The sequence below is a fragment of the Zootoca vivipara genome, chromosome 11, assembly GCF_965207765.1.
Source record: "Zootoca vivipara chromosome 11, rZooViv2.hap1.1, whole genome shotgun sequence".
Taxonomy (NCBI): Eukaryota; Metazoa; Chordata; class Lepidosauria; order Squamata; family Lacertidae; genus Zootoca; species Zootoca vivipara.
The window spans coordinates 47,297,358-47,322,120 of record NC_142594.1 but is presented as its reverse complement, the minus strand read 5'-3'; the positions used below and the strand labels follow the sequence as shown (position 1 = coordinate 47,322,120).

The following is a 24,763-nucleotide window of genomic DNA, read 5'->3' as shown; positions in this document are numbered from 1 at the left end:
TAAGGCAAAATTTGTAGATCTGGTACTGTATTTATTTATTTCATAAAATTTATATACCACTTGATTGAAAAAAAAAAGCAAAACGAAACATCAAGCAGTTTACCAAAAGAACGAAACAATATAACTACTGGTATTTTAAACATTTGAATAATCATTCAAATCAGTGATAAGCGAAAACTGATATTTGGAATTCATTTCTATAAACACTGTAAAATAACAATCTTGTAATATTTATAAGTTCTGTTTTTGTTTTGTATTGTATATGGGTGTCATTTCTTCCCCTCTTTTTCTTTTTCTCTGCCCCCCTTTTTCATGTCTTATTTTACCCTGTGCACTTACAATTATATACACATTACTTTTTATCTTTCATTAAAGAATGTATACACACACACACACACACACACACACACGTAAACAGTCTCCATGTCTGGTTAGGCTCGTCTCAACAAAAATGTTATGATGTGCCATGCATATTTTCTTTTGATTTCCTTTGATATTGTTGCTATTATTACAACTTTCACAAACTGAAATGAACCAGCCATTTGCAACTCATTTTATAAACTGGTCATAACCCTCTTGCCCACTGGGGCAAATTCGGGGCCTTGCTTCCAGTTCTGAACCAACGTTCTTCAAGAGGTGCATGAAGAGAAGACATTCATGGTGAGCAGAATAAATTGAACAAATTGCCCAGGGATAAGATCTTAAGACTCTCATGACTGGGGAAAGCTGCCCATGAGAGCTGACTCTGAGGAGAGACTTCTACTCCATCTCATCCCTCCTCCACACACTCTCTCCTCAGTGCCTTTATGGTTCTGATTGTCTATATTAAAAAAGAAAAAAGAAACAGCCAAGCAATGGAACAATACTACCCTCTCAACATTTAAAAGCCCACCTCCAAAAATAAAAGGTCCTGGGAAAAAATACCTCAATTTCAAGCTCATAGATTACTTTGGCTCCCAGAGGAAAGAGAAGCAATTTACTGGCTGCTGGTCTTACCAAGGAAAAGGTTAGAAGATTAAGAGACCAACCGCTGTTTGGATAAGTGGTTGGTAATTGCACATGCTGGCAATTATTACTGTACCTCTCCCTCTTACCTTTTTCTTCCCTCTCGTGCCATCAGGGTTGAGCCGAAATGTCCCCGAATTCACAGTCCTCTTTGGACCTATTTTCTTGATGTCGTAGGCCAGCTCGTCAGCAAGGGCCTTGCAAGCTGGGGTGGGAAACAGAAACACACATACAAAAAGGACACATCACTACCACTGCGGAAACCGCAGCAGTAAAAATACAGCATGCACATTTTTGCAGTGGAACAGGGCCTATTCAAACAGAAGTTTCCTGTTCTTGCTCATCTATCCTAGACAGTTCCTTCTCTTCCTTATCCTTTAATCAGCTCCTTCTCTTTGAGACTTGATCTTCTAGCTAGCCTCGTCTGTGTACCTGTCTCGGGCCCCTCTGATGTTTGTGGGCTGCCCTGGAGCTTGAGTCCAGCTGTATCTGGACTATGTACTCACCTCTGGCCCTTCTAACTGGATGGTGGCTTGCAAACCTGATCCTGGATAGCTCTAACAGTGACCACCTATTTGTGTCCTACTCGGGGTTTGTTGCATGTCTGGCACCCTGAAAGGAGGGAGGTTGTCAAGTAAACAGCCATATAATACAAGCGCGATTGTCTGCATTTGCCTTGATAAACCACAAGCCGTGTAGGCACCCACTATTGCAATCAGACCTTCTGAAAATTATCACATTATGCCAGCCTTGCTCAAATGTTAGGAATAGAAACCTCTCTGCTAGAATTGAACTTCTTTGCCTTCTTAAGGAGAGATTTACAGGCATGTCCAAAGTCCGTTTTGGGGGCCTAATCCGGCCCGCTGGTCGGTTTAATCTGGCCCCTGCAGCAGTTTATTTCCTGGGGTAAAATCCTAAAAAAAAACTTTTAGCAACTTCAATCCTAAAAGAAGCTCAACAACTCCAACCCCCCAAAAAGCTGAACAACTTTGGAGTAAAATCATAACAAAAAGCTCAACAACTTTGGTCGGTCCCCCACGGCCCTTCACTTCATCAAATCTGGCCCTCTTTGAAAAAAGTTTGGACACAACCATCACTCAGCTATGTGTGCACGACCACACCCAAATCTAGACCTAGAGGGCATAGTAATGGAGAAACCAGAAGCTATAGATCAAGTATGGGGTTAAGGGGGGAGGTTGACCTCTGTGAACCTCCAGATGTTGTTGGATGCTGCATCAGCCCCAGCCAGCATGACCAATGGTCAGGGAGGATGAGAATTGCAGACCAACCGCATCTGGTTCCAGCCAAATCTACATTCCAGCAATAGGTAGGCAGAGAGATAAGTACAGAGAAGACAAGAGCAGAAGGCCAAACCCCTATTATTTACTCTGCATGAAAACAGGGACCTTCTCTTGCTTTAGTGTAGAATGTCCCTATTTTCATGCGGAATGTTGGAGTGCATGTGTGAGGCCTGTCCAATCACAGACTTCGTGCAGCCTACCAATCGCGGAGGCAGATGTCGCACATTACTCCCCCTTGTGTCCTGTCTCCACTGCTGGAGGCAGCATGCCTTTGAAGACCAGCTGCTTGGGAATCCCAAGTGGGGAGAATGCTACTGTTCCACTTCAGCCCTGCTTTTGGGCTTCCCATGGGCATCTGTGAGAACAGGCTGCTGGACTGGATGGGCGGTTAGCCTGATCCAGCAGGGCTCATGTGTAACTGAACAGGGCCCCGAATGCCTAAAACCACACATAGTTCACCAATCTAAATTCTGCCTTCACGGGGAGCACTGAGGATTGAAGTTTGGGGCTTGGGGGTAGGGCTCTAACAGAGAATTCTCAACACCTCATCATGCTGCAAGTCCCAAGTTTATTTGGGGGCAGAACTGTTAAAATGATTCATTAACCAATGATGGTTGTGTAGAAATACAAGGCTGTAGTTCAATCCATGGCATCTCCAGGCAGAGCCGGGGGAAAGGCTTTTGGCTGAAATGCCAAAGAGCCATTGCCAGTGGTGTGGAGACAATGTTGACTGCGTGGACCAGTGGTTTGATTCAGTCTAAGACAGATTCCTATTTCAGACCCTCCAAGTGCCCCTATTTTCCAGGGACAGTCCTAGATTTAAAGAAACCATCCCAGTTTCTGATTTGATCCTGAAATGTCCTACTTTTCCTTAGAATATCTCAATTTTCATTGGAGAAATGTTGAAGGGTATGGAGTTATCTGACCTGACCCCAAGCCACTTGAAGGCAGCCCTGTAGAGCAGGGGTCAGCAAACTTTTCAGGGGGCCAGTCCACTGCCCCTCAGACCTTGTGGAGGGCCGGACTATATTTTGAAAATAGAAAAGAAAAGAAAGAACAAATTCCTATGCCCCACAAATAACCCAGAGATGAATTTTAAATAAAAGGACACATTCTACTGATGTAAAAACAGCAGGCAGGCCCCACAAATAACTCAGAGATGCATTTTAAATAAAAGGACGCATTCTACTCATGTAAAAACATGCTGAGTCCTGGACCGTCCACGGGCCAGATTTAGAAGGCGATTGGGCTGGATCTGGCCCCTACGCCTTAGTTTGAATGCCCATGCTGTAGATGGAGGTTGTTTTTTTTTTTTTAAGTTTAATGTTTTTATATATGCTGGAAGCTTCCCAGAGTGGCTGGGGCAACACAGTCAGATGGGTGGGGTATAAATAATAAAACTCTTATGGACTACGACATCCCTATTTTCATCAGAGAATTGTTGGAGGGTATGCTATGTCCTTATGTTTGATACATTCCTAGAATATCTCCCCAGTTTTGACTGAACTGAATTAGCTACGGACCCAGGTGGCGCTGTGGGTTAAACCACTAAGCCTAGGGCTTGCTGATCAGAAGGTCGGTGGTTTGAATCCCTGTGACGGGGTGAGCTCCCGTTGCTCGGTCCCAGCTCCTGCCAACCTAGCAGTTCGAAAGCACGTCAAAATGCAAGTAGATAAATAGGAACCGCTATAGCGGGAAGGTAAACGGTGTTTCCATGTGCTGCTCTGGTTTGCCAGAAACGGCTTTGTCATGCTGGCCACATGACCTGGAAGCTATACACCGGCTCCCTTGGCCAATAATGTGAGATGAGTGCGCAACCCCAGAGTTGGTCACGACTGGACTTAATGGTCAGGGGTCCCTTTACCCCTTTACCTTTACCTAGTTTCCAGGCACAACTGAAGGCTTCTTTTATTTAATTTTACTTTGCGAAGCTCTTAACATGATCTGCCTCCAAGTTCCCCAGTCAGAGGCACCATCCCAGCAATGACCAGGTGTTGGAGATAAACAATAGTGAACGACCATCTTTCTCTCTCACTTGCCAGCAATATTAAAAATTCACTTTTTAGACACAGAACATATATCCAGAGTTTTCTGGAAAAATTATGGGGGCAAGAAATATATCCCTCTGTATGTGTCTCTGTGTGTTTTAAAGACATAAAAAGGAGGAATGAAATTCTCACAAAACAAGATACCTCTGCCAGCTGTGGCTGTATGAGAAATACAATATCGTGGGGGTTGCCAGCAAGCTGCGGACTCACAGGTGTTAAGGATGTTAAGGAGTATGGACTCTCTTCATCATTTGTCATCCCCGTTTAAACAAAAGCCTAATGCAGAAGTTAGAATTAAGAAGCGAAAGAAGCACCGCCAGGCATGCAAACCGGGCTTTATGGCCAATTCTGCCCATGAAATAGCACACCGAGGCACCGAATCCAGTGTTTGGATCAGCCAAAACATTTATTTTTACAGCTCCCAGGGCTATGCTGGAAAAGATTCAGCTGCATCCAGAGGAAGGGTGGATAATTCCATTGTGGAATGGTGCACTCCATAATTCCTTTAAATGCATGGTCTTTAACATCTCCCTCCCCGCAACAAATAATCCTTCAAAATTGGGGTCTCTTCCACTCCAAGCCTCAGTACAGAGGTGGTGCATCTTTTCCCAGGCTATTCCATCATGTATTTGCATATCATAAAAAAACATGCCAGTAGAATGCACTGGGGGGGGGAGGAGGGGGATGAAATATTAAGAGAGTTGTTTACATGGAAAGTGCATTCCAAAGTATATGCATACACACACAGAGAGAGAATAACATTTTGTCACTATAAACCAGGCATCCCCAAACTTCGGCCCTCCAGATGCTTTGGACTACAATTCCCATCTTCCCTGACCATTGGTCCTGCTAGCTAGGGATCATGGGAGTTGTAGGCCAAAACATCTGGAGGGCCGCAGTTTGGGGATGCCTGCTATAAACTATTAATATATAGCTGGGCCTGGGTGCCTCCATAGTACCTCCTCCTGAGAATAATTCTTGGAAAGAAGCTATGAGCATGAGAATAGTCTCACACGCAGCATCTGAAAAGTCTACAGCACAGATGACAACAGCAATTTCATTGAGAGAAGCCAACTTTTTAACGCTGCTTATGCCTGTGATGGCAGCACCTGGGGACCTTGTGTGCTGTGAGCTGGTTGGGCTGAATGCAGAGGCAGATCAAAAGTCCCACTCACAATTTATTCGTAAATGTGTTTGTTTGCTTTAAAAAAAGTTATTTACAATTTATTTGCCCCGCCTGCTTCTTCTGGTTTCAGGGCCAAAGAAGACAGGACAGGGGACAGCTGGGATTCTGTCTCCCATGGCTTGTGAAGTCTTTTTTTTAATGCAAAGCAGCTGGGGGAAGCAAGTACCGGTAACTTCAGGGAAGTAGCACAGCAGACGTGGTTTTTAATCCACTAGCACCCAAAGGTGCTGTTTGTCCCATGGAGGTGATGGTCAGCCACAGATGGTTGGATCAATCGATTTCTGGTTTTTCTCAAGTTTCTCATTTTTCCAGTCTTCAGTTCTATTCTCCACATTCCCACATCACATCACATCACATCACTTTTTCTTTTTAAAAAACCTCATGAAAATCAACATTTCAAAAATAAAAGTAATAGAGAAACTTTTGGTAATAGGTAATATAATGCAGTGGAAAAGGTTTGGGTAAAAATGCTGTGGTGGTGAGGGTGGGAGTCAACTTATGAAGCAATGTACTGTGGTACCTCGACTTACAAACGACTCACAACCAAATTTTTCGACTTACGAATGGGGCAAATGGCCGCACGCTTACGAATTTCTCGACATCCAAACGGAAACCGCGGTGGTTTTAGATAGGGTTTTTCCGACTTACGAATTTTTAGATGGGGTTGCTTCAACTTATGAATTTTTCCGTTTTCAATGCATTCCTATGGGAAATCACGTTTCCAATGGCGCTTTTCGACTTACGAATTTTTCGACCTACAAAGGTGCCTTCAGAACGGATTAAATTCGTAAGTCGAGGCACCACTGTATTTGATTTGAAGGTTATTGTGAAAATGTTTGAAAAAAGTAATAAAAACTTATATATATGCAAAAGAAAAAGAAAGAAAGAAAACCAGCATTTCGGTGTGAATTTCTCCCAATATACACTTTTTAAATGCAACTGTGCCTACTATAAACATTTTCACAAAGCAATTTCACGTAACATAAAACATTTCTGTATGCTATTTTCAGTAATATATGAATTCATATGTTGGACGCTACCCAAGCATTAAGCATTTTTGTACACCTTTCTTGTGAATGTCTCCCGGCTGCTTCCTCCTTGTTCTCCTTAGCTCAGAACTTTCAGACCTGATCTACCCATCACACAGAACGAGACAGTAGAATGGAATGGCCGAAATTCCAGCTTGTACCACTTTAGACCAGGCTGTACCGTTTCATGTCTTTGAATGGCTCCCCATGTGAAAAAGAAATTCCTGCAGGTTGCAAACTAGCCTTTTGCAGAGGAAGGTTTGGTGTAGCCTCTTGTGATGTGCTAGTGGAGGCTTGAAACTTGGAGCCCTAGTGTGTGTCAGAGATCAAGCCTGCAGTGGGACCTGACCCTTGGGAAAGCCAACCTGTACACCACCCCCACCTCTGGCCAGAGGAGGGAACTACATGGTGACCAACTGGACCAGCACATAAGCCTTCTCCCCCCCCCCCCCGCCCAACAGTAGGCTAAAGTGAGTCCAGTGACACAAGTGGAACAGGTTAGTGGTAGAGCATCTGCTTTGCATGCAAATGTTTCCGGGTTCGATCCCTGGCATCTCCAGGCAGGGCTAGGAAAGATCCTGGAGAGCCACAGCCAGTAAATGTAGACCAGGGATGGAGTACCTATGGCCCTTCAAATGCTGCTGGACTCCAGCTCCCATCACTCCTGGGCAGCAGGGCCAATGCTCTGGGAGGATGGGGATTGTAGATGCTCACAGGCCCCTGATATAGACAACAGGACCCTTGATGGACCAATGGTCTGACTCAGTACAAGTTACAAAGCACACAGCTTCCTACATGACACTCCATGAGCCATTCAAAAACTAGATTGCCACCAGCCTTTTCTTTTCTTTTTTCACCAACACTGCTTCTGTGGTCCTTGACTGCTGTTTGGTCTGCAGACATGGGCTGACCATGCTTATATCTTGGCAGCATGAAATACTTCAGCTGCTGATCACTGTAGATCAGGCATCCCCAAACTTTGGCCCTCCAGATGTTTTGGACTACAATTCCCATCATCCCTGACCACTGGTCCTGTTAGCTAGGGATCATGGGAGTTGTAGGCCAAAACATCTGGAGGGCCACAGTTTGGGGATGCCTGTTGTAGATGGTTGCCATATCCATCTGTCTCAAGAGACAATGGAGTGCTCCTCTAGGGGTGAAGTCAAACCTCTGTGTTAGCAGCACCGAGGTGACTTCCCTGGGGCAAAAGCGTGGGCAATGTGTCTGGAGGTCCTGGGCTGCCCAGATGACAAGACCCCTCTCTCGGCCTTGCTGGTGTGGTCCAAAGGAGAGCAGAGCTATATGTTTGGCACCAGCTTGGCCGCAGGAGTTGCCAGAAGGAGGCAGGGGAGACATCCCTAGCCCTAACCTGGAGATGTTAGGGATTGAACCCAGGACCTTCTGCATGCAAAGCAGATGCTCTGCTGTTGAACTGCTCAGCAAAACTGGACCCAAGACTCTTGGGATGCAGGTTTAAGATGCAGCTAGGCTCTCCTCAAGCAGCTCTCCCCAATCTGATCCTTGACCAATGTTGTTGGGTGACAGCTCCCATTGCCTCTGACCATTGACTATGTTAGGTAGGGCTGATGGAAACTGCAGCCCAAAATATCTGGTGGGCATCAGGTTGGGGAAGGCTGTCCTAAAAGCTTAGTGAAACACTTCAGCATCTTTGCAAATAAATAGCACCCAAAGCAAATATATTAAACTGAGCAGTTCTACCTTATGGTGAAGGTGCTATGGGGAGGGGGCGGTCCTTTCCTGGAGGGGAGGGGAGGATTTTGTTTCCTGTCTAGTTAGAGATTTGGCACCTTTCAAAGGGGAATACCATCTGTTCCAATACAAACACCCTTTCCCCCCTTCACAGAAGAAACTGATTTCCCAATAAAGTGTCAAAAGATAACAAAGTCTGTTACAACTAAGCTCATCTGTTTAGTGCCTGGGGGGAGCCCTTGGCTGATCAGGCATTGGCTGTTCCTGCAAGGAAGGGCCCCTGTTTAGTCAGCTAATCACAATTTGCTACAAGTCAGAGCTGCTATTGGCTGCCTGGCTCTCATTTATACAGAAATGCTATAGGAGTTCAAAACAAAAGTGGTTTACAAATGCTTGACTTTTTTTTGTGTGTGTGCCCTGGAAGTTATACCTGTTTTATCCCACAAACATGGGAGTCTAGGATATGGAACCTGCAGTCCTCCATATGCTGTTGGACTCCAACTCCCATCAGCCCCAGCCAGCATGGCCAAGGCTCAAGGACGGTGGATGATGGGAGTTGTAGTCCAACAACATCTGGGCAACCACAGGTTCTTCACCTTGATACAAGCTCTGTATCTTCTTTTAAAAAGGGTTAACTCCTCACATACATAGCTGCCGTCAGACAAAGTAACTCGACCCTAAAAAGCTCTCTACCAAGAGCTCCACACAATTCTCACTAAAAACTTCTCAGCTGTTGCCAAGAAAGGTGGCTCCACCTCCTTCGCAGCTCTCCAGCGATGAAACAGCTTGCTAGGTTCATGCTTTCAAGATGCATTAGCTGTTCTAATGAACTCAGAGAGCTGTGTGTATTTTTGTCTTTAAATGCACACACATTCTTGCAGCTAGGAGCCGCAGGAAAACCATATGGCTGAAACATTTCTGACAAATTAAGATCAAGTTTATGTTCAGTCAGGATTTATTTATACTTGATGTTAATTAGGATATGGACTGCTGCTGTGGGTGGTGGAACTACCAAGAGATCCTCTCCTGCCAACCTTAAGGGGGTCGGCAGGGAAGGATATTACAGCCTTGCACCAACATTAAGAAGAGTTTGCTGGATCAGGCCAATGGGCCACCTGAACCAGCATCTTGTTCCCACAGTGGTCAACCACATCCTTGTGGGAAACCTGCAAGCAGGGCCAGAGCACTGGTCAGTTCAGAGATTTTACTTCCTCTGACCGCTGAGGCAGAGCAGAACCATCATTGGCAGCGACAACTGATAGCCTTATCCTCCATAGATTTGTCCAGTCCTCTTTTAAAGCCATCCAAGTTGGTAGCCCTCAGTGCCTCCAGTGGCAGTGAGTTCCACAGTTTAACTACGCGCTGCATGAAGCACTTACTTTCTTTAATGATGTTCACTTGCTCCAGCAGCCCTCTGAACACCACCTTAAAGGTTGCTTCTCCTTCCACTCCTGCTGGAAGGAACACAGGGCAAGCTGACCAGAATAAAAGAGCTGGGCACTGCGTTGCTCAGTAGCAGTGGAGGTTGGTCTGTTAGAGTGAATGGGGCTGTGCCCAGCCCACATCAATCTGTCCCCAGCCAGCCTTCAGTGGCAACACCAGCCTTTCCTAGTGACAAGTGGTTCAGAGGGTGGTCCTGGCAGTCAGCATCCTGTATCTTATTGTCCTGGTGTTGCCCTTCTGGAGCTCAGCAGGAAACAGGAAAGAAGATGGGGCCAAGACACTCAATCTCAGGGTTTGGGGTTCAAGTCCTGCAGAACTCTGTGCTTTGGGTCTGCTGCCACTGTCGCCTTTGAGGCCTGGGTGGTGAAGGGGAAGAGTTGAGAATCAAGGCTGTGCTCAGATGAGACACTGGGGTGTTCAGGCATAGCATCCATGCGCAGAGTCCTTCCAGGCTACCTTGAGATGTTGGCTGGTTCTTGGAGGTCAGCCTTTGTCAACCATGTAGGAGCAAACTCCTAGGGGCCAAGGGGTCTTCACCCCCACAACAAAATACTTGAGGGGGACGAGGGCCCCCCAGTGTTGATGGGCATTGCCATTCAAATGGTGTATGAGCACCACATTATGATCAATTATGCAGGGTGGGGCTTACTTGGGCCCCCAAATATTTTAGTCAAGTTGGCACTCCTAGTCAACCAGGTGCCCTTTGGACATTTTGGACTACAGCTCCCATCAGCCCCAGCCAGCACGGGATGGGAACTGTAGTTCTTGGAGGGTACCAAGCTGGAGAAGGCTGTTCTGGGCCCTCCAGTTGTGTCAAATGTCTCTGTGGGGTCCCATATCACTGCCTCCAAAGAAAAACTGCTCAGGGTCTGAGATGGACAGGATCCTGGCACAGACTGGGGCCCATCAGTGGTGCTTGATGCAGAACTGGGACTGTGTTTCTGGTACTCCCTTGCACCTACAGCAGAGGGCGCTCTGCATGTTTCTTTTGCCCCACTGCCTCAGTGCCCCCAGAAGACAGATGAGTCCCATTCCGTCTGAACGCTTGTTCCAGTCCTCCTCTAAAATTAATTAAGTCCGGAGATCAGGCGGCCGGGAAGGGCTGATGAAGCTGTGAAATTTTCAGTTGAAACCATCTTTCAACTCCTGCCAAGGCCTTGTGTGGGAGCTGGAAATGATTTAGAAAGGTTGAGAGGAGGCCAAACAGCCAGTAATTGAATAATCCAGCCCAGATAGGAAACCAAAGCAGAAGCAAAGGGGGCTTCTGTATCCTGACAAGTTAGCACTGGTTCAGAAGCCTGGAAATAAATACTAAAATAACAGGGTTATTCCTCAAGACAGAATGAGCACGTCTCTCAGTTGTCATCCTGAATGGAAGATAATTGCCTGGATGCCTGACTCACTCCCAGGACCAAATATGCAGCGTGTAACCTGCTGTCACACATTTCTTCACTGGCCAGCAATTCCTTTGATAAATAAAGCAGTTGCCTTGAATTTGCCAAAGCAAATATCCACACAAAGGCATCATATTGCAAATGCAAATTCCGGAGGTACCTGGTGATGCAGCAAAGAGGCACACACGGAGCCGGGGCGGGGGGGGGGCGGGGGGCAGAGCTCCAAGACTTTTGCTCCCGAAACCCACAACCAGTAAGCTGAGAACAAACCTTAGCTGCACATTGCATTTTCTTGGCAGTGAAAACCCCGCAATCCCTTTTTTCGGGCATAATGCTAAGCCAGGATTCGGTGTTTTCATCCCTCCAGACTGGAAAGACGCAATCACAACAAATCATTACCTGTGATTTACTGCAGGGCTGAGGCACAGAAAGGTAAGGCTTTTTCGGCTGGTGGGTGGGTCACATGGTACAAGTCACATGGTTCAAGTCCCCATTTGAGTCTTCTTTTGCAACCCTGCAGTGGCGGACTTTGGGCTTTCAAATACCAGTGGCACCCTATGCGACACCAAAATTCAGCAATCCCCCTCCTCTCGCCTTCTTTTCTGCATTATTGTTGAGGTGCCCTCTTGGCTCAGTTCCCCTAAATCTGCTGCTGAGCCTGGCTTAAATTCCAGCTACAGTGCCAAAGATTCCTGCCCCACTTTGGACAGGGATCAGCTCTGCTTGGGCAGGGATTGGGCCCACTCAGCTCTGATCAGGAACTTCCAAGCAGAACCATTATAATTTTTTAATAATAAAAAGTTTATTATTTACAGTATATGCTGCCCATCTTGACTGGGTTGCCCCAGCCGTTCTGGGCAGTTCCCAACAAAATATTAAGAACACAATAAAATTCCCAGCGGGGCTTTGCATTATTCGATCCATTATTTTATTTATTAAATTTGTATACTTCCTTTCGTTCGAAGATCACAGGGTAGTTCACAACATTTAAAGGGCAGCAGGCACAAATCCCACTTGCGGAAGAGCAATCAGGAACACCATTGTTCCCTTGCAGCCACAGCTTTACCTGCCCCACACTTGCCATCAGGTGGGGGCAGGGGTGCCAACTTGAATAAAATATGGGGGGTTCAGGTAAGCCCTACCCCGCATAATCTATCACAAACCATTTGAACGGCAATGCTTATTTAATTTTTTTTGGGGGGCGGCCCCTCAAATATTTTATTGGGGGGCGAAGGGACCTCAGCTCCTAGGAATTGGCTCCTATGGGTGGGAGTCAGGTGGTTGTGGCTGTGGTGGGGGGTGGGGTGGGAATGGCCTGGCAGGCCAATATTTGGCCACAAGCTGGAGGCTCCCTTCTGTGAAGTGTGAACAAGGCCAGAAAGCCTTGAGGAGGTGTTGAACCTTAAATCTCCCTAGGCCCCAGGCCTGATATTTCAGCCACTACCCCACAAGCTACTTTTAATAGCCCTAAATGGCCTCGGTCCAGTATACCTGAAGGAGCGTCTCCACCTCCATCATTCTGCCCGGACACTGAGGTCCAACACCGAGGGCCTTCTGGCGGTTCCCTCATTGCGAGAAGCCAAGTTACAGGGAACCATGCAGAGCGCCTTCTCGGTGGTGGCACCCGCCCTGTGGAACGCCCTCCCACCAGATGTAAAAGAGAAAAACAACTACCAGACTTTTAGAAGACATCTGAAGGCAGCCCTGTTCAGGGAGGCTTTTAATGTTTAATAGATTATTGTGTTTTATTTTTCTGTTGGAAGCCACCCAGAGTGGCTGGGGAAACCCAGCCAGATGGGTGGGGTATAAATAATAAATTATTATTATTATTATTATTATTATTATTATTATTATTATTATTATTATTATCCACCTTTCCCTATTGGAATCGTCATTAGGTAGCTGAGGTGGGGTTTTTTGGTTTTTTTAAAGGAAGGTCACATCCTTCAGTGCTTTTCAGGGCTCTGCAGAACTCTGTGATTCCAAAATGGCAAACCGATGGTCCAACATATAAAACTCGGCACCAGCGGCAACACAGTACAGACGTTCACACATACACTGCAGATCCTCAGCCCTGAAACATCATCTTTTACAGAGAGATTATACCTGATTCACAGTGCAATCCTAGACACAGTTCAGTTGGTGGGTGTATGATTGCATCCCCAGTGTTTCTCATCACCTGCAACCAAATTCTATCCCTATATCACAGATGCTGGTTGCCCACCTTAATATTGGAGAGGCTATTAATTTCACCTTTCTCGTTCTTTCCTGGACTGGATCCAGCCATTCCTATCTGGAACGCCTAACAACTGCCTTCCAATGCGCAGCATCCCCAAGGGGAGGCTTGACTGTCATTATGGATATTTCCCTGCCATGTTGCCGTGTGCAGACAGTGTTGGGCACCTTCTAGGAAGCACTTGCAGACTCCGCAACTGGCTACCATCCCCTTGCATGAACTGAAAGTGAATGCGCAGAACTGGCTGTAACCTGCAGACCTTTCACTCCAGATGAACGCAGGTGCCGTGGCAAAGGAATCAGCTGGAGAGGGTTCCTGGAGGGGCATTTTGGCTCCACTGCTTCACGGCACACTGCTCCACCCTGTGTGTTCCTTGGCTGGTCTTTTTTTATATATAGAGTTTTTATTGGTTTTTCGATATATACATCCTTTATGAAATCTCTCTCTAGCAATTTTCCATTTCCCCCTGCCCCCATCCCCTGGACTTTCCTCGTACTTCCACTTGGTTTTACTTTCAATTTATTCATCCTGCCTATTATTTCCCCAATTAATTCTTAATACATTTACATCTATTTATTTATTTATTTATTATTAATATTAATATTAATATATACATTTGTGAATGTTTACTCAAACCCTGCCAATGAGTCCAACTCTTCATGTTGTCACTTCATATATATTGTTAATGGTTCCCATTTTCTTTTAAAGTCTTTGTTGTCTCTTTCTGTTAATTTTGCTAATTCTGCAAATTCCATGAGTTTCTCTTGCCATTGGGGTTTCTTCTGTCTTCCAAGCTTGTGCTAGTATAATTCTTGCCACTGCTGTTGCATACATAAATAATTTCCAGTTGTCTTTTCTTATTTCTTGTTCTATAATCCCTAGGAGGAATGCTTCTGGTTTCTTAACATAAGTCTTTCAAACATTTTTTTCAATTCATTATATATCATTTCCCAATAATTTCTGACCTTTTTGCATTCCCACCAGATATGACAAAATGTACCATCTTTTTCTTTACATCTCCAACAAGTTTTTGATCCCGTCTTATACATTTTAGCCACTTTCTCTGGGGTAATGTACCATCTATACATCATTTTCATATAATTCTCTTTCAATAAAATACAGTCTGTAAATTTTAAATTCGCCTTCCACATCCTTTCCCAATCTTCAAATTGTATATTATGACCTAAATCTTGAGCCTACTTCCTTGGCTGGTCTTAAGCACTTTTGTTGCTGCTCAGCACTGAATACTCCTCTTGGTGGAACATTTTTAGGCTAAGGAAAAAGTTGGATCAATTCTATGCCGTGGCATTTGTCAATAAATCAGTGGGATGCCCAGCTTCATTAGGCAGCCTTGCAGGCTGATATCTGACATGCAAAGCAGGGCTGTTAACAATATGATTACACAGAACCAGAGCCCTCTTGTTGAGCTCCACAAGGCGGAAATCTGCCTAGTCTGGAATCTGTAAAGGTTTTACCAACCATAGCCAATCCCAAGTCATCTGAATTAAAGCAACTTGGGTCTCGTGCAAATTAACCATTATACCATGGAGAAGGCACCCAAGCCTGCAATGAGGGGATGTGGCTATGGGGTAAAATAGCAGTGGGGACCCTCTGGCCCATGGGGGCCTAAGTAGGCCTAGTAGGGGTCCTAATTTGGCCCACATGCCTGTTTTCCCCAAACCAGGTCCACCTGTCTTTCCCCCGACATCTTTCATGACTTCAGGTGTGGACAGGTAAACAAACAAGTGGGAGCTTGAAGATGGTTCCTTGGCAAGCAGGGCTCCCTCTCACCTGATTGCCATGGACACAGAGCCCCACTTGGAACAGCACCACAGGATCCTGCCAGGATCTGTCAGAGGGTAAAGAGAAATGGGAGGAGATCTTACGTGCCTAGACTCCGTTGGCAGCTTAGGATGAAAACATAGACTTGAGGGTGGAGCCAGCAAGTGGGATTGTGATTCCTCCTTTCCCTATCCATGAAGTGTCTTTCCTCATGGAGGTTTCTGAACTGGAGGACTGAAACTGCCTTGGTCGCACTGGTTGGTGATCTCCAGCGGGCTAGAGACAAAGGTGAGAGCTGCTTCCTAGTCCTGCTGGATCTCTCAGCGGCTTTTGACACCATCGACCATAACCTTCTGAACCATCTAGAGGGGTTGGGAGCTGGGGGCACTGTTATACAGTGGTTCCGCTCCTTCCTCCTGGGCCGTGTTCAGAAAGTGGTGGTGGGGGATGAGTGTTCAGACCCCTGGACTCTCACTTGTGGGGCGCCTCAGGGTTCTTTCCTCTCCCCCATGCTTTTTAACATCTACATGCAGCCGCTGGGAGAGATCATCAGGGGGTTTGGGCTGGGTGTTCATCAGTATGCGGATGATACCCAGCTCTACCTCTCTTTCAAATCAGAACCAGTGAAGGCAGTGAAAGTCCTGTGTGAGTGCCTGGAGGCGGTTGGAGGATGGATGGCGGTTAACAGATAGAGATTGAATCCTGACGAGACAGAAGTACTGTTCGTGGGGGGCAGGAGGCGGGCAGGTGTGGAGGATTCCCTGGTCCTGAATGGGGTCACTGTGCCCCTGAAGGACCAGGTGCGCAGCCTGGGAGTCATTTTGGACTCACAGCTCTCCATGGAGGTGCAGGTCAATTCTGTGTCCAGGGCAGCTGTCTATCAACTCCATCTGGTATGCAGGCTGAGACCCTACCTGCCTGCAGACTGTCTAGCCAGAGTGGTGCATGCTTTAGTTATCTCCCGCTTGGACTACTGCAATGCGCTCTATGTGGGGCTACCTTTGAAGGTGACTCGGAAACTACAGCTAATCCAGAATGTGGCAGCTAGACTGGTGACTGGGAGCGGCCGCCGAGACCACATAACACCGGTCTTGAAAGATCTACATTGGCTCCCAGTACGTTTCCGAGCACAATTCAAAGTGTTGGTGCTGACCTTTAAAGCCCTAAATGGCCTCGGTCCAGTATAGCTGAAGGAGCGTCTCCACCTCCATCGTTCTGCCCGGACACTGAGGTCCAGCACCGAGGGCCTTCTGGCAGTTCCCTCGTTGCGAGAAGCCAAGTTGCAGGGAACTAGGCAGAGGGCCTTCTTGGTGGTGGCGCCTACCCTGTGGAACGCCCTCCCAACAGATGTCAAAAAGGAAAACAACTACCAGACTTTTAGAAGACATCTGAAGGCAGCCCTGTTCAGGGAGGCTTTTAATGTGTAATAGATTATTGTGTTTTATTCTTCTGTTGGAAGCCGCCCAGAGTGGCTGGGGAGACCTGGCCAGATGGGCGGGGTATAAATAATAATTTATTTATTTATTTATTATTATTATTATTATTATTCACGGGGTGGCACTGTTTTTTCTTTATTTTATTTCACTGAATGGATTGTTATTGATTGCTTTGGCCACACCCAACATTGGAAGATTGGCCATGTTTAAAAATGGCCCTCGGGCCAAAAGGGGTCATCCATCCCTATCCTAATGGGGAATTACATAGCAATGGAAAAGAACCAACTTGACACAACAATCTTTTCAAAAGCATTGCCTTCCATCCTTCCTTATGCATAGCAACAGATGGGAATTCTACAGCATTCCCTTCCCACCAGTTCCATCTGCAGAAAACCAGTGTGTGTGTCAAAAGGAGAGGGTTAAATTCCCGTGGGGTGGTGGCATAGGAAACACTGAAATACACTCCAGAGTAGAGTCCGGAAATTAACGGGAGAAAAAGGAGAAATGCTGCAACCTGCTTTCAACAACAGCAGGAAAACACCTCTGTTTCTTACGTAGATCTCATTCTGGGTGGGAGAACGATGGCTGCTACAGCTCTTGGTCCCTTTAAATCAATGCGCATCTGTAAGTCGCATCATTTGCCACCTTGTTTCCTTCTGCTACTTTTCAGGAAACACAAGGTGGTCTGTCTCTCAAAACTGCCGCGCTTGCATCACCCAAACAAGACTTTTGTCAAGGGATCCGGGGACTGACGAGTGGCGGCTTTTGCAGCCACCGACACTCATAAGGGAGGATTTATTTCAATATGTTGCTGCAACTACTTCGTGTCAGGTTATCCGTCTCAGGGGGGAACGCACGTTTCTTATAGCTCATTGTGCCATCTGTTAAAAGACACAACCACTTGTCTCTCTGCTCGGCGACCACAGATGGAGAGTTTTCCCCTCCTGCGTGCAACTGTCAATAGATGACAAAGCCTTGTTGTTTTGGAACCAGGAGGAATTGCAGAGGAGGACGAGAGGGCAACATGGGTGCTTCTGAATGGACCGACTCCCTGCATAGAGCTATTAGGTTATGCAGAATGCACTGTACCAGCCAGCAAGGAGAAGTTCTATAAGGATTTCAACATCTTTAAGCTGGTTTGATATTAAGAGCTGTTTACAACTGAAGTATCCAATAAATAAACACAGGGAACATTAACTGTGTTCAATGGCCCTGGCTCTCGGAGAAATAAATATAGGATTGCAGCCTAATTTGCGCAAATAAAAGGGTCAATATGAACGCATCACTTACTATTGGTTGTAGTATTAAATTTGCATGCTTTATTCATCGGCAATGCTTTCCTTATAACTACTAAGACCCAGGCTGGTCATGCAAAATAAATCCCAGGAACAGATCTACATATTCAGAGAACTCCTATGGTACAGTGTCCCAGCAACGGAGACATTGCAGATTTTGTGCATTTGCATTTTGTGGTTTTATATTTTGATTTTATTCTTTGAACTGCCCTGAGACCTCCCGGTATAGGGAGGTATGTAAATTCAAATAATAATAATAATAATAATAATAATAATAATAATAATAATGGTGTGTGATGCGCCTCCATGTGTGAATCAACTGCAAGGGCCACTCTTAAGGCATCTCTGCAGCATTGGTGGTGCTTCTCTGTGGGGCATCTCATGCCACTGCCCTGGAAATGCAACAGGGGATTACGTGGGAAGAGTAGGTGAGACGGCAGCAAAATAAACGACCAAATTCTGCACTCCTAAACAGGGTCTTTCTCATTATGTTGCTGGAGCAGTGGGAGAAGCAGCCACATGAAAACCAAAGGGTGGGACCCTGAACATGGAGTGGTATTCAGCATTTTACTCAGCTTTAACTAAGATTTACTCAGGCAAGACTCATTGAAATGAATGCACATTAGGTTCATTAATCTCAGTGGGTCTAATATGAGAAAAACTTAATTGAATACTGCCCATGGGGTTGCATCCAATTGAGAATGTAAGAAGAACTTGCTGGATTGGGCCAGTGGCCCATCTCGTCCAGCCTCCTTTTCTCACAGGGGCCAATCAGATTCCTGCAAGCAGGATTTGAGCACAAGATGTGCTGCGGTTTCCAGTAGCTGGTTTTCAGAAGCATGACCGCCTTGGACAGGCAGAGCCATCAACAAGACATACTCAGTGCAGACTATTCGAAATCAACAGAAGCATTATTTGTATTATGGCTTACCGGTATTTGATTTATGGGTCGTTTCCCATAAAGCAGCTCAGAGCACTGTCACAATACAATAAAACCAAATAGAAAACAATTGCACACATAAAAACAGTCAAAACAATGAAATATATAAAAACAATTTCAAATCCAATACGTCGTCATCGATTTAAATGAGCCTGCTGCAAGTCAGTTGGATCCAGCCCATCGTCTCCCATTATGCTGCTGGTCATGAGCTAATACGCAAAGGTGAGAGCTTTGGGGGATTAGCAGTAACTGACCTAATTCCAGGCAACCATGGCTCCTGCGATGCGCTAAGTCAATGAGGCACATGAGGAAATACCCAGCTGGGCTACTAACCTCCACAGAACAGCTCTGGGTCTCGCTGTCCTTTGGTGGTATCGCTGAACAGAACAAGCAGCAGCAGCGGCAGTGGCAGCAACAGCGTCACGGGAGACACAGCCATTCCCCACGCACCCAATCTGAGGGGATAGACAGGGCATTAGCAAAACACAAAAGTGCTTTTTGTAGGTGGCCATTTATAGCCTGGCACACTCAGATAGGGTTAAATAACAACCGTGGGTATTAGGGATGGGGAGAAATTTCAATGCCAGCCGATCTGATTTGCACTTTGCAAAACCACATGCAGACTAGAGTTCAAAATCCGCAACCTTCTGAATTTTGCGAAGCAGTTCTCCAACCAAATAATGTGTACATTAGGAGAAGGCTGATTTAGCGGAAGCCTATATAAATAAGTTGCAAATCTATACCCTTTTTAAACACAAAATGATCAAGGAGGTGGAGCAGATCCCCTATGGTTATAACGTTATAACTCACCTTTTTTTCAAATTAAAAAGTGAGTACTGTACTGGTGTTGTGGTAGTGAGTTCCATAGTTTAACTGCATGCTTCATTGTCCTAAATCTCCTACCATTCAGCTTCATTGAATGGCCCCAAGTTCTAATTTAGGCACATGGGGAGCTGCCTTATACAGAGTCAGACTATTGGTCCATCCAGCTCAGTAAAGACAACACGGTTTGACAGTGGCTTTCTAGGGTTTCAGACATCTCCTATCTGGAGATGTCAGGGGTTGGACTTGGGGCTTTCTGGGTGCAAGGCTGATACTCCCCCACTGAGCTCTGGCCCTTTCCCCACATGGTGCAAAATCTGACACACCTCTAGGGTATAAAAAGGAGAGTAGGCAAAGTCATGCACACAAGGTGTAGCGATGGCTGCCAGCTTGGATTGGAGAAATCCATGGAAGATAAGGCTATAGCAATGACTGCTAGGCATAATAGCTAGGGTCTGCCTCCATGGCAAGAGGCAGAATGCCTCTTTATACGAGTTGCTAGGAATCATAAATTGCACTCAGGCCCTGCTAATGGGCTTCCAAAAGGCACCTTGCTGGCAACTCAGGATTGTGGTTTGATCCAGTTGGCCTCTTCTAATAGTGCCATGTTCTTATCACAAATATTGAAATGGGTTTTCAAACCAGCTAGCTGTTGAGAAGTGCTCTTGTGCCAGATGAATTTCCAGGACATTATCCTTCTGCCACATGCTTTAACCACACTGCAAAAAAGTCTGCCCATCCTTCCGTATCACTATGCAATGTATTGTAAGATGCACCTGTAACAAGATGTGTTGTACATAATCGATCTGTCACGTTGCGATGATCTATTTCCCTCTGCCTGAGAGATTTCTCTGTATCAGTGCTGCGCTTCTGTTACAGCAACAAACACATCCTTATTTGATATTTAAATGCCCCCTGGACTGCACCTGGGACTTCTCCTTTTGCTGGAGAGAGCTAAGCACACCGTTTCAGCCTTGCCACGGCTTGTTTGAGCCTCAGTGCCAGAAACTGAATATTGGGCTAGGTAGGCTTTTGATCCAATCCAGCCGGGCCCTTCTTATGTTCTCATGTCGGGAGTTCTGAGTTGGATGTTCCTTACAACATCTATCAACAAGGACTTAAATCTAAGCTATCTTTTAAGCTTGAGAGCTGAGGTTGCTGCATCACACAGCAAAGCAATGTTTCCCCCCCCTGCTTAGCTCCATACAAGGAACCTGAGCTGTAGTGCAAAGGGATAATGGATTTGCAAAGGACCTGAATTATGTAGCAAACTGTTTTGCAAGCTCAGCTCTCGAACAGCTTTGATTAACATCTATATATATATAAAATCAAAACCAAAGGCAAAGTGGGAGGCATCAGAGCTGAAAACAGGAGATAAATGAGTTCAGTTCGGAATCTTTTGTGAAGTGTGAAAGTTGGCAGATCTGTATATTTTGCCCCCTATGGTGAGGGCAGAGAAAGCCACCCTGCACTGTTGTGTTATAAGACTTCAATAATGAAAAAGTTCCCTATCCCCCAGATGATCAAAATTAGTTCCTTTTAACTATTTGTAAAATGTTTTTGAATCCCATACATACAAATAAGCCCCATCCGCTCTTGGGGGCTTTCCTAACTGAGTCAGATTCAAACTCCAGGATACCTTGGCAGCTGTTCTCCCCTCCCCCTTCGAAATTTCATTGCAGGAACCAGTTTCTCTACTGTGTATAAACCAAAGAATAACAACTCTGCAAAGCCAATGAGACATGGGCCCATTTGTGGGGGGTGGGGTTGCCCGCATGCTGGCCTCAGCCAAGTTTCAAAACAGACAGATTGCTTCCTCAGCAGACAAGGAGCATTTCCCACCCAAACTAGCCAGCAATACTGTAATCTAGTGTCACCTGCTCCTTTACAGAGTCAGTAGTGTGGACATTGGGGGTCAGGGAACTCACCCTGCACCCAGAGGTTTATGATAACTACTGCTTCATCAGTTGCAGGTGCTCTTGGAGGAAAGTGATTATTGGGACCCATTCCAGACTGGATGCTGGTTCAGATTTGGGATGGAATCAACCTTGGATGCCCTAATGCAGGCATCCCCAAGCTGCGGCCCTCCAGATGTTTTGGCCTACAACTCCCATCATCCCTAGCTAAGAGGACCAGTGGTGAGGGATCATGGGAATTGTAGTCCAAAACATCTGGAGGGCCGAAGTTTGGGGATGCCTGCCCTAATGGATTACTTTTCTTGGGAGAGGGATAGGGGGAGTGCAACCCTGTTGATTCTGCTTAATCTCTCAACTGTTAGCAACTCTCCTCGTCCTTATAACCATGCCCTAAAGCCTTTCTTGTACAGTATGGAGTTCCAAGTTAGTAGTCCTGACTAGCAGCTCCAAAGTATCATTGTTCTAGTTATTTGGAACAAGTCCAAGCCACGCTTTAGCTTCAGCACCATTGGTTGAAAGACCTCAATGGACAGCTCCTTGTTCTCTTCTATAAAGAGACCTCAGCTGGTCTGTGCAGCCACCAGCAGAAACAGTTGGTTCTCTGTGTGGCCTTTCTCCTTTGAGGCCTTGCTCCTCATCCGGCTCCTGCACAGCAGTGAGTATAGTTTCACTCCCCTTCTGGGTCCCAGGTGGTTCATCACAGTTCACATTTTCCTTTGGAGAAGAATCCTTCTTCCCTGGATGGTGCTCACCTGCCTTTATCAGAGGTCCTGCTGCCTCCCTTCTCTGTACTATTTTAAAAGACTTAAATCAAAGTGGTGACTCTTCCACCAGGTCAATAACTGAAGAGGTCTCTCTTTGCCATGTAATAGCCAGCCTTTGGCAACTGGGTTCTGAAAGAATTCCACTGTTTCCTCTTGAGTTCTGATTGTGTTGACTGGATATGAACCATTGAATCAGGGAGTGGGAACCTGTGGCCCTGCAGATGCTGTTGGGCTTCAGCTTCCATCATCCCTGACCTTTAGCTCCGCTGGCAACCCCAACATCTGGAGGGCCACACCCCTTCATTGAACAGATCCACCTACCTCTCAGTGCACTAATACATTCCATGGTCAACACACAGACAAAAACACAACAGAACTGCATGTGTGGTGGATGAAGAACAACACATATTGATGAGCCACTTACTGAAAGTTTCTGCTTGACCTAACTTGAAAGTGTGTGGTGTGCTATGGGACCTCTTCGCTCACTCTGTAGCATGTGTGTGTGTGTACATGCAACACTTCCGCACGGCATAAACTAGCAGATGAATAGAGCCCTCATAGTGAACAGTATGGACCATGTTGGCGAGGGGGGGGGAGAGTAGGTATTAAACTTGGTCTAGGAAAATCCTTCCCATCTATTGACACTGTCAGGGCAGATAACAATGAGCACCCATTGAGGAAGGCAGTGGTGGCTGGTGCCCATTGAGACTGGTAGGGTGGAAGGCAAGGAAGACACAGGAGGTGGAGCCAGAGCCAATGACAGAGGGAGCCAACTAATTCTCATTGTATCCCCTTCCCTGCTGAGTTCTATAAGATCAACACTGAGATTAAAGAAGAGGACAATAATACTGGCTTCACCACCCCTTGGGTGCCTTGTAAGTAAGGAGGCAGGCAGGTGAGTTGGTGGGGTCCAACTTTAGTATATGCGCTGCTGAAGTGAGCACAGGTTGGTGGAGTCAAGCCCCATTCACCCTAATGGACCAGCCTCCACTGGAGAAAGGAGAGAGACATTGTGATCACATAGCACCCCACTTTTCACTCTGCATTATGCTTCTTTGTGCTGGGGCCACACATAATCTCATGTAAAAAGAGGTGGGAAATAAATGCTCGACATTGTGCACGCAGCCCTGCAAATTTAGATTAGATTTTTCAAAGGCTGGTAAACTATTCGAACATAGTTAGTAGAAAAGAAAAACTGGGATATTTTTTGCCTAGCTTTTCATACTTCAGTCCAGGGACTGATGAACTTTTTAACTTATACACAATTTGTATAAGCACCTTTGCAGAAGCACCTTTAAACTTTTTCTTATATAAAAAAAGCCCAAATGTTGCCTTGCCATTGAAATGCAAAACTAAGATACATTGGGGGGGGGGGGGGAGTTGCATTCTAGTTTGTAATGCCCCATGAAATCAAGTGCTATCATTTTTTGATCTTAGATTTCACTTAGTACTTCTGTAAATATATGTGTAATTGTTTCTTTCTGTTTAAAGAACTCAGGACAGTCCTAGGGGTTCAGACATTTTTTTAAAAAACTTTACCTTGTTTTTGAGAGGGAAAAGGAAGAGGAGCTGTTTTTTAAAATTAGCTATGGTACCTGGTAGCAGGATGCAGAATAAATTAGTGTTTTCTGTTGCTATGTCCCTTAGCAAATACAGCATAATTCAGGAACCTGAATATAGCTTCCCTCAAGGCTCTATGGAGTCATGCTGGCAGGAAATATCATTTTAAAATTAAATAAATGTTGTGAGGATGGGGGCAGAAGGAGAGCTTCGTTCTGGGCCAAAAGGCTAACAAACCTGCAGAGGTGCAAAAATACCCTAGAGTAAAAAGTCTCTACCCTATATTTCTAATCCAAACTGAACTGGACTGGACTTCATTGATCTCAAACGAAACAAAACCATTCTGAAGATAAGCCAAAAGCTCCTGTGTTTGATTCATAAAATATTATTCAGAGTCATCAGTTGGATTTTAAAATCTTACCTACTTTGCAAGATTTCAGCCTCCGTTCAACCCAAGCTGCAATATGTATGGCTGTAAGTTTCAGACTGGGTAACTTTTAAGAAGCTGATGTTCATCCAGAGATTTTTTTTTCCCCTCCTCCCTCTTCAGCACAAAGATCTTCTCATTTCTCTCTCTCAGTAAAGCAGTTGAGCCTGTCACTGATGCAGCTGTCACCAGCCTCTTTGCTCTCCCAGCACTTCTGTTATCATAAAGTGAAGCAGAGGGGTGGGGGTGGGAAGGAGTGAACCAATCACAGGGCACCATGTGGGGAAAAACAAGGTGCCAGGTAGCCAATGGAAAGCTCCTGTTTTCCTGCCCCAAGCAGGTAGCACAGGGGAGAGAATGGAATTCCAGTTGCCATGGTGAGTGAAATCACCTGCATGGCACATGGCCCTGTTTTAAGATTTCCAGAGCATGTTGTGGGGAGGCTCATTAGAACGCACATTTTCCTACCT

The 24,763-nt window shown here is 45.7% G+C and overlaps 1 protein-coding gene across 2 annotated transcripts in view; it reads right to left on the bottom strand.

Annotated features, from left to right (window-relative positions):
* CNPY1 (canopy FGF signaling regulator 1) overlaps nt 1-24,489 on the bottom strand; it is a 55,348-nt gene extending 30,859 nt beyond the window's left edge. Inside the window, exons 1-3 of one of the 2 annotated variants that reach the window (XM_035129686.3) lie at nt 24,292-24,489; nt 19,138-19,259; nt 1,095-1,210 (exon numbers count right to left, since the gene is read on the bottom strand). In XM_035129686.3, the coding sequence (XP_034985577.3) occupies nt 1,095-1,210; nt 19,138-19,243 (222 nt within the window). In that variant the 5' untranslated portion in view covers nt 19,244-19,259; nt 24,292-24,489. Of the gene's footprint in view, nt 1-1,094; nt 1,211-19,137; nt 19,260-24,287 lie in introns of both variants that reach the window. The other variant, XM_088654278.1, reaches the window with a different exon arrangement.
* Between the last annotated feature and the right edge of the window lie 274 nt (nt 24,490-24,763).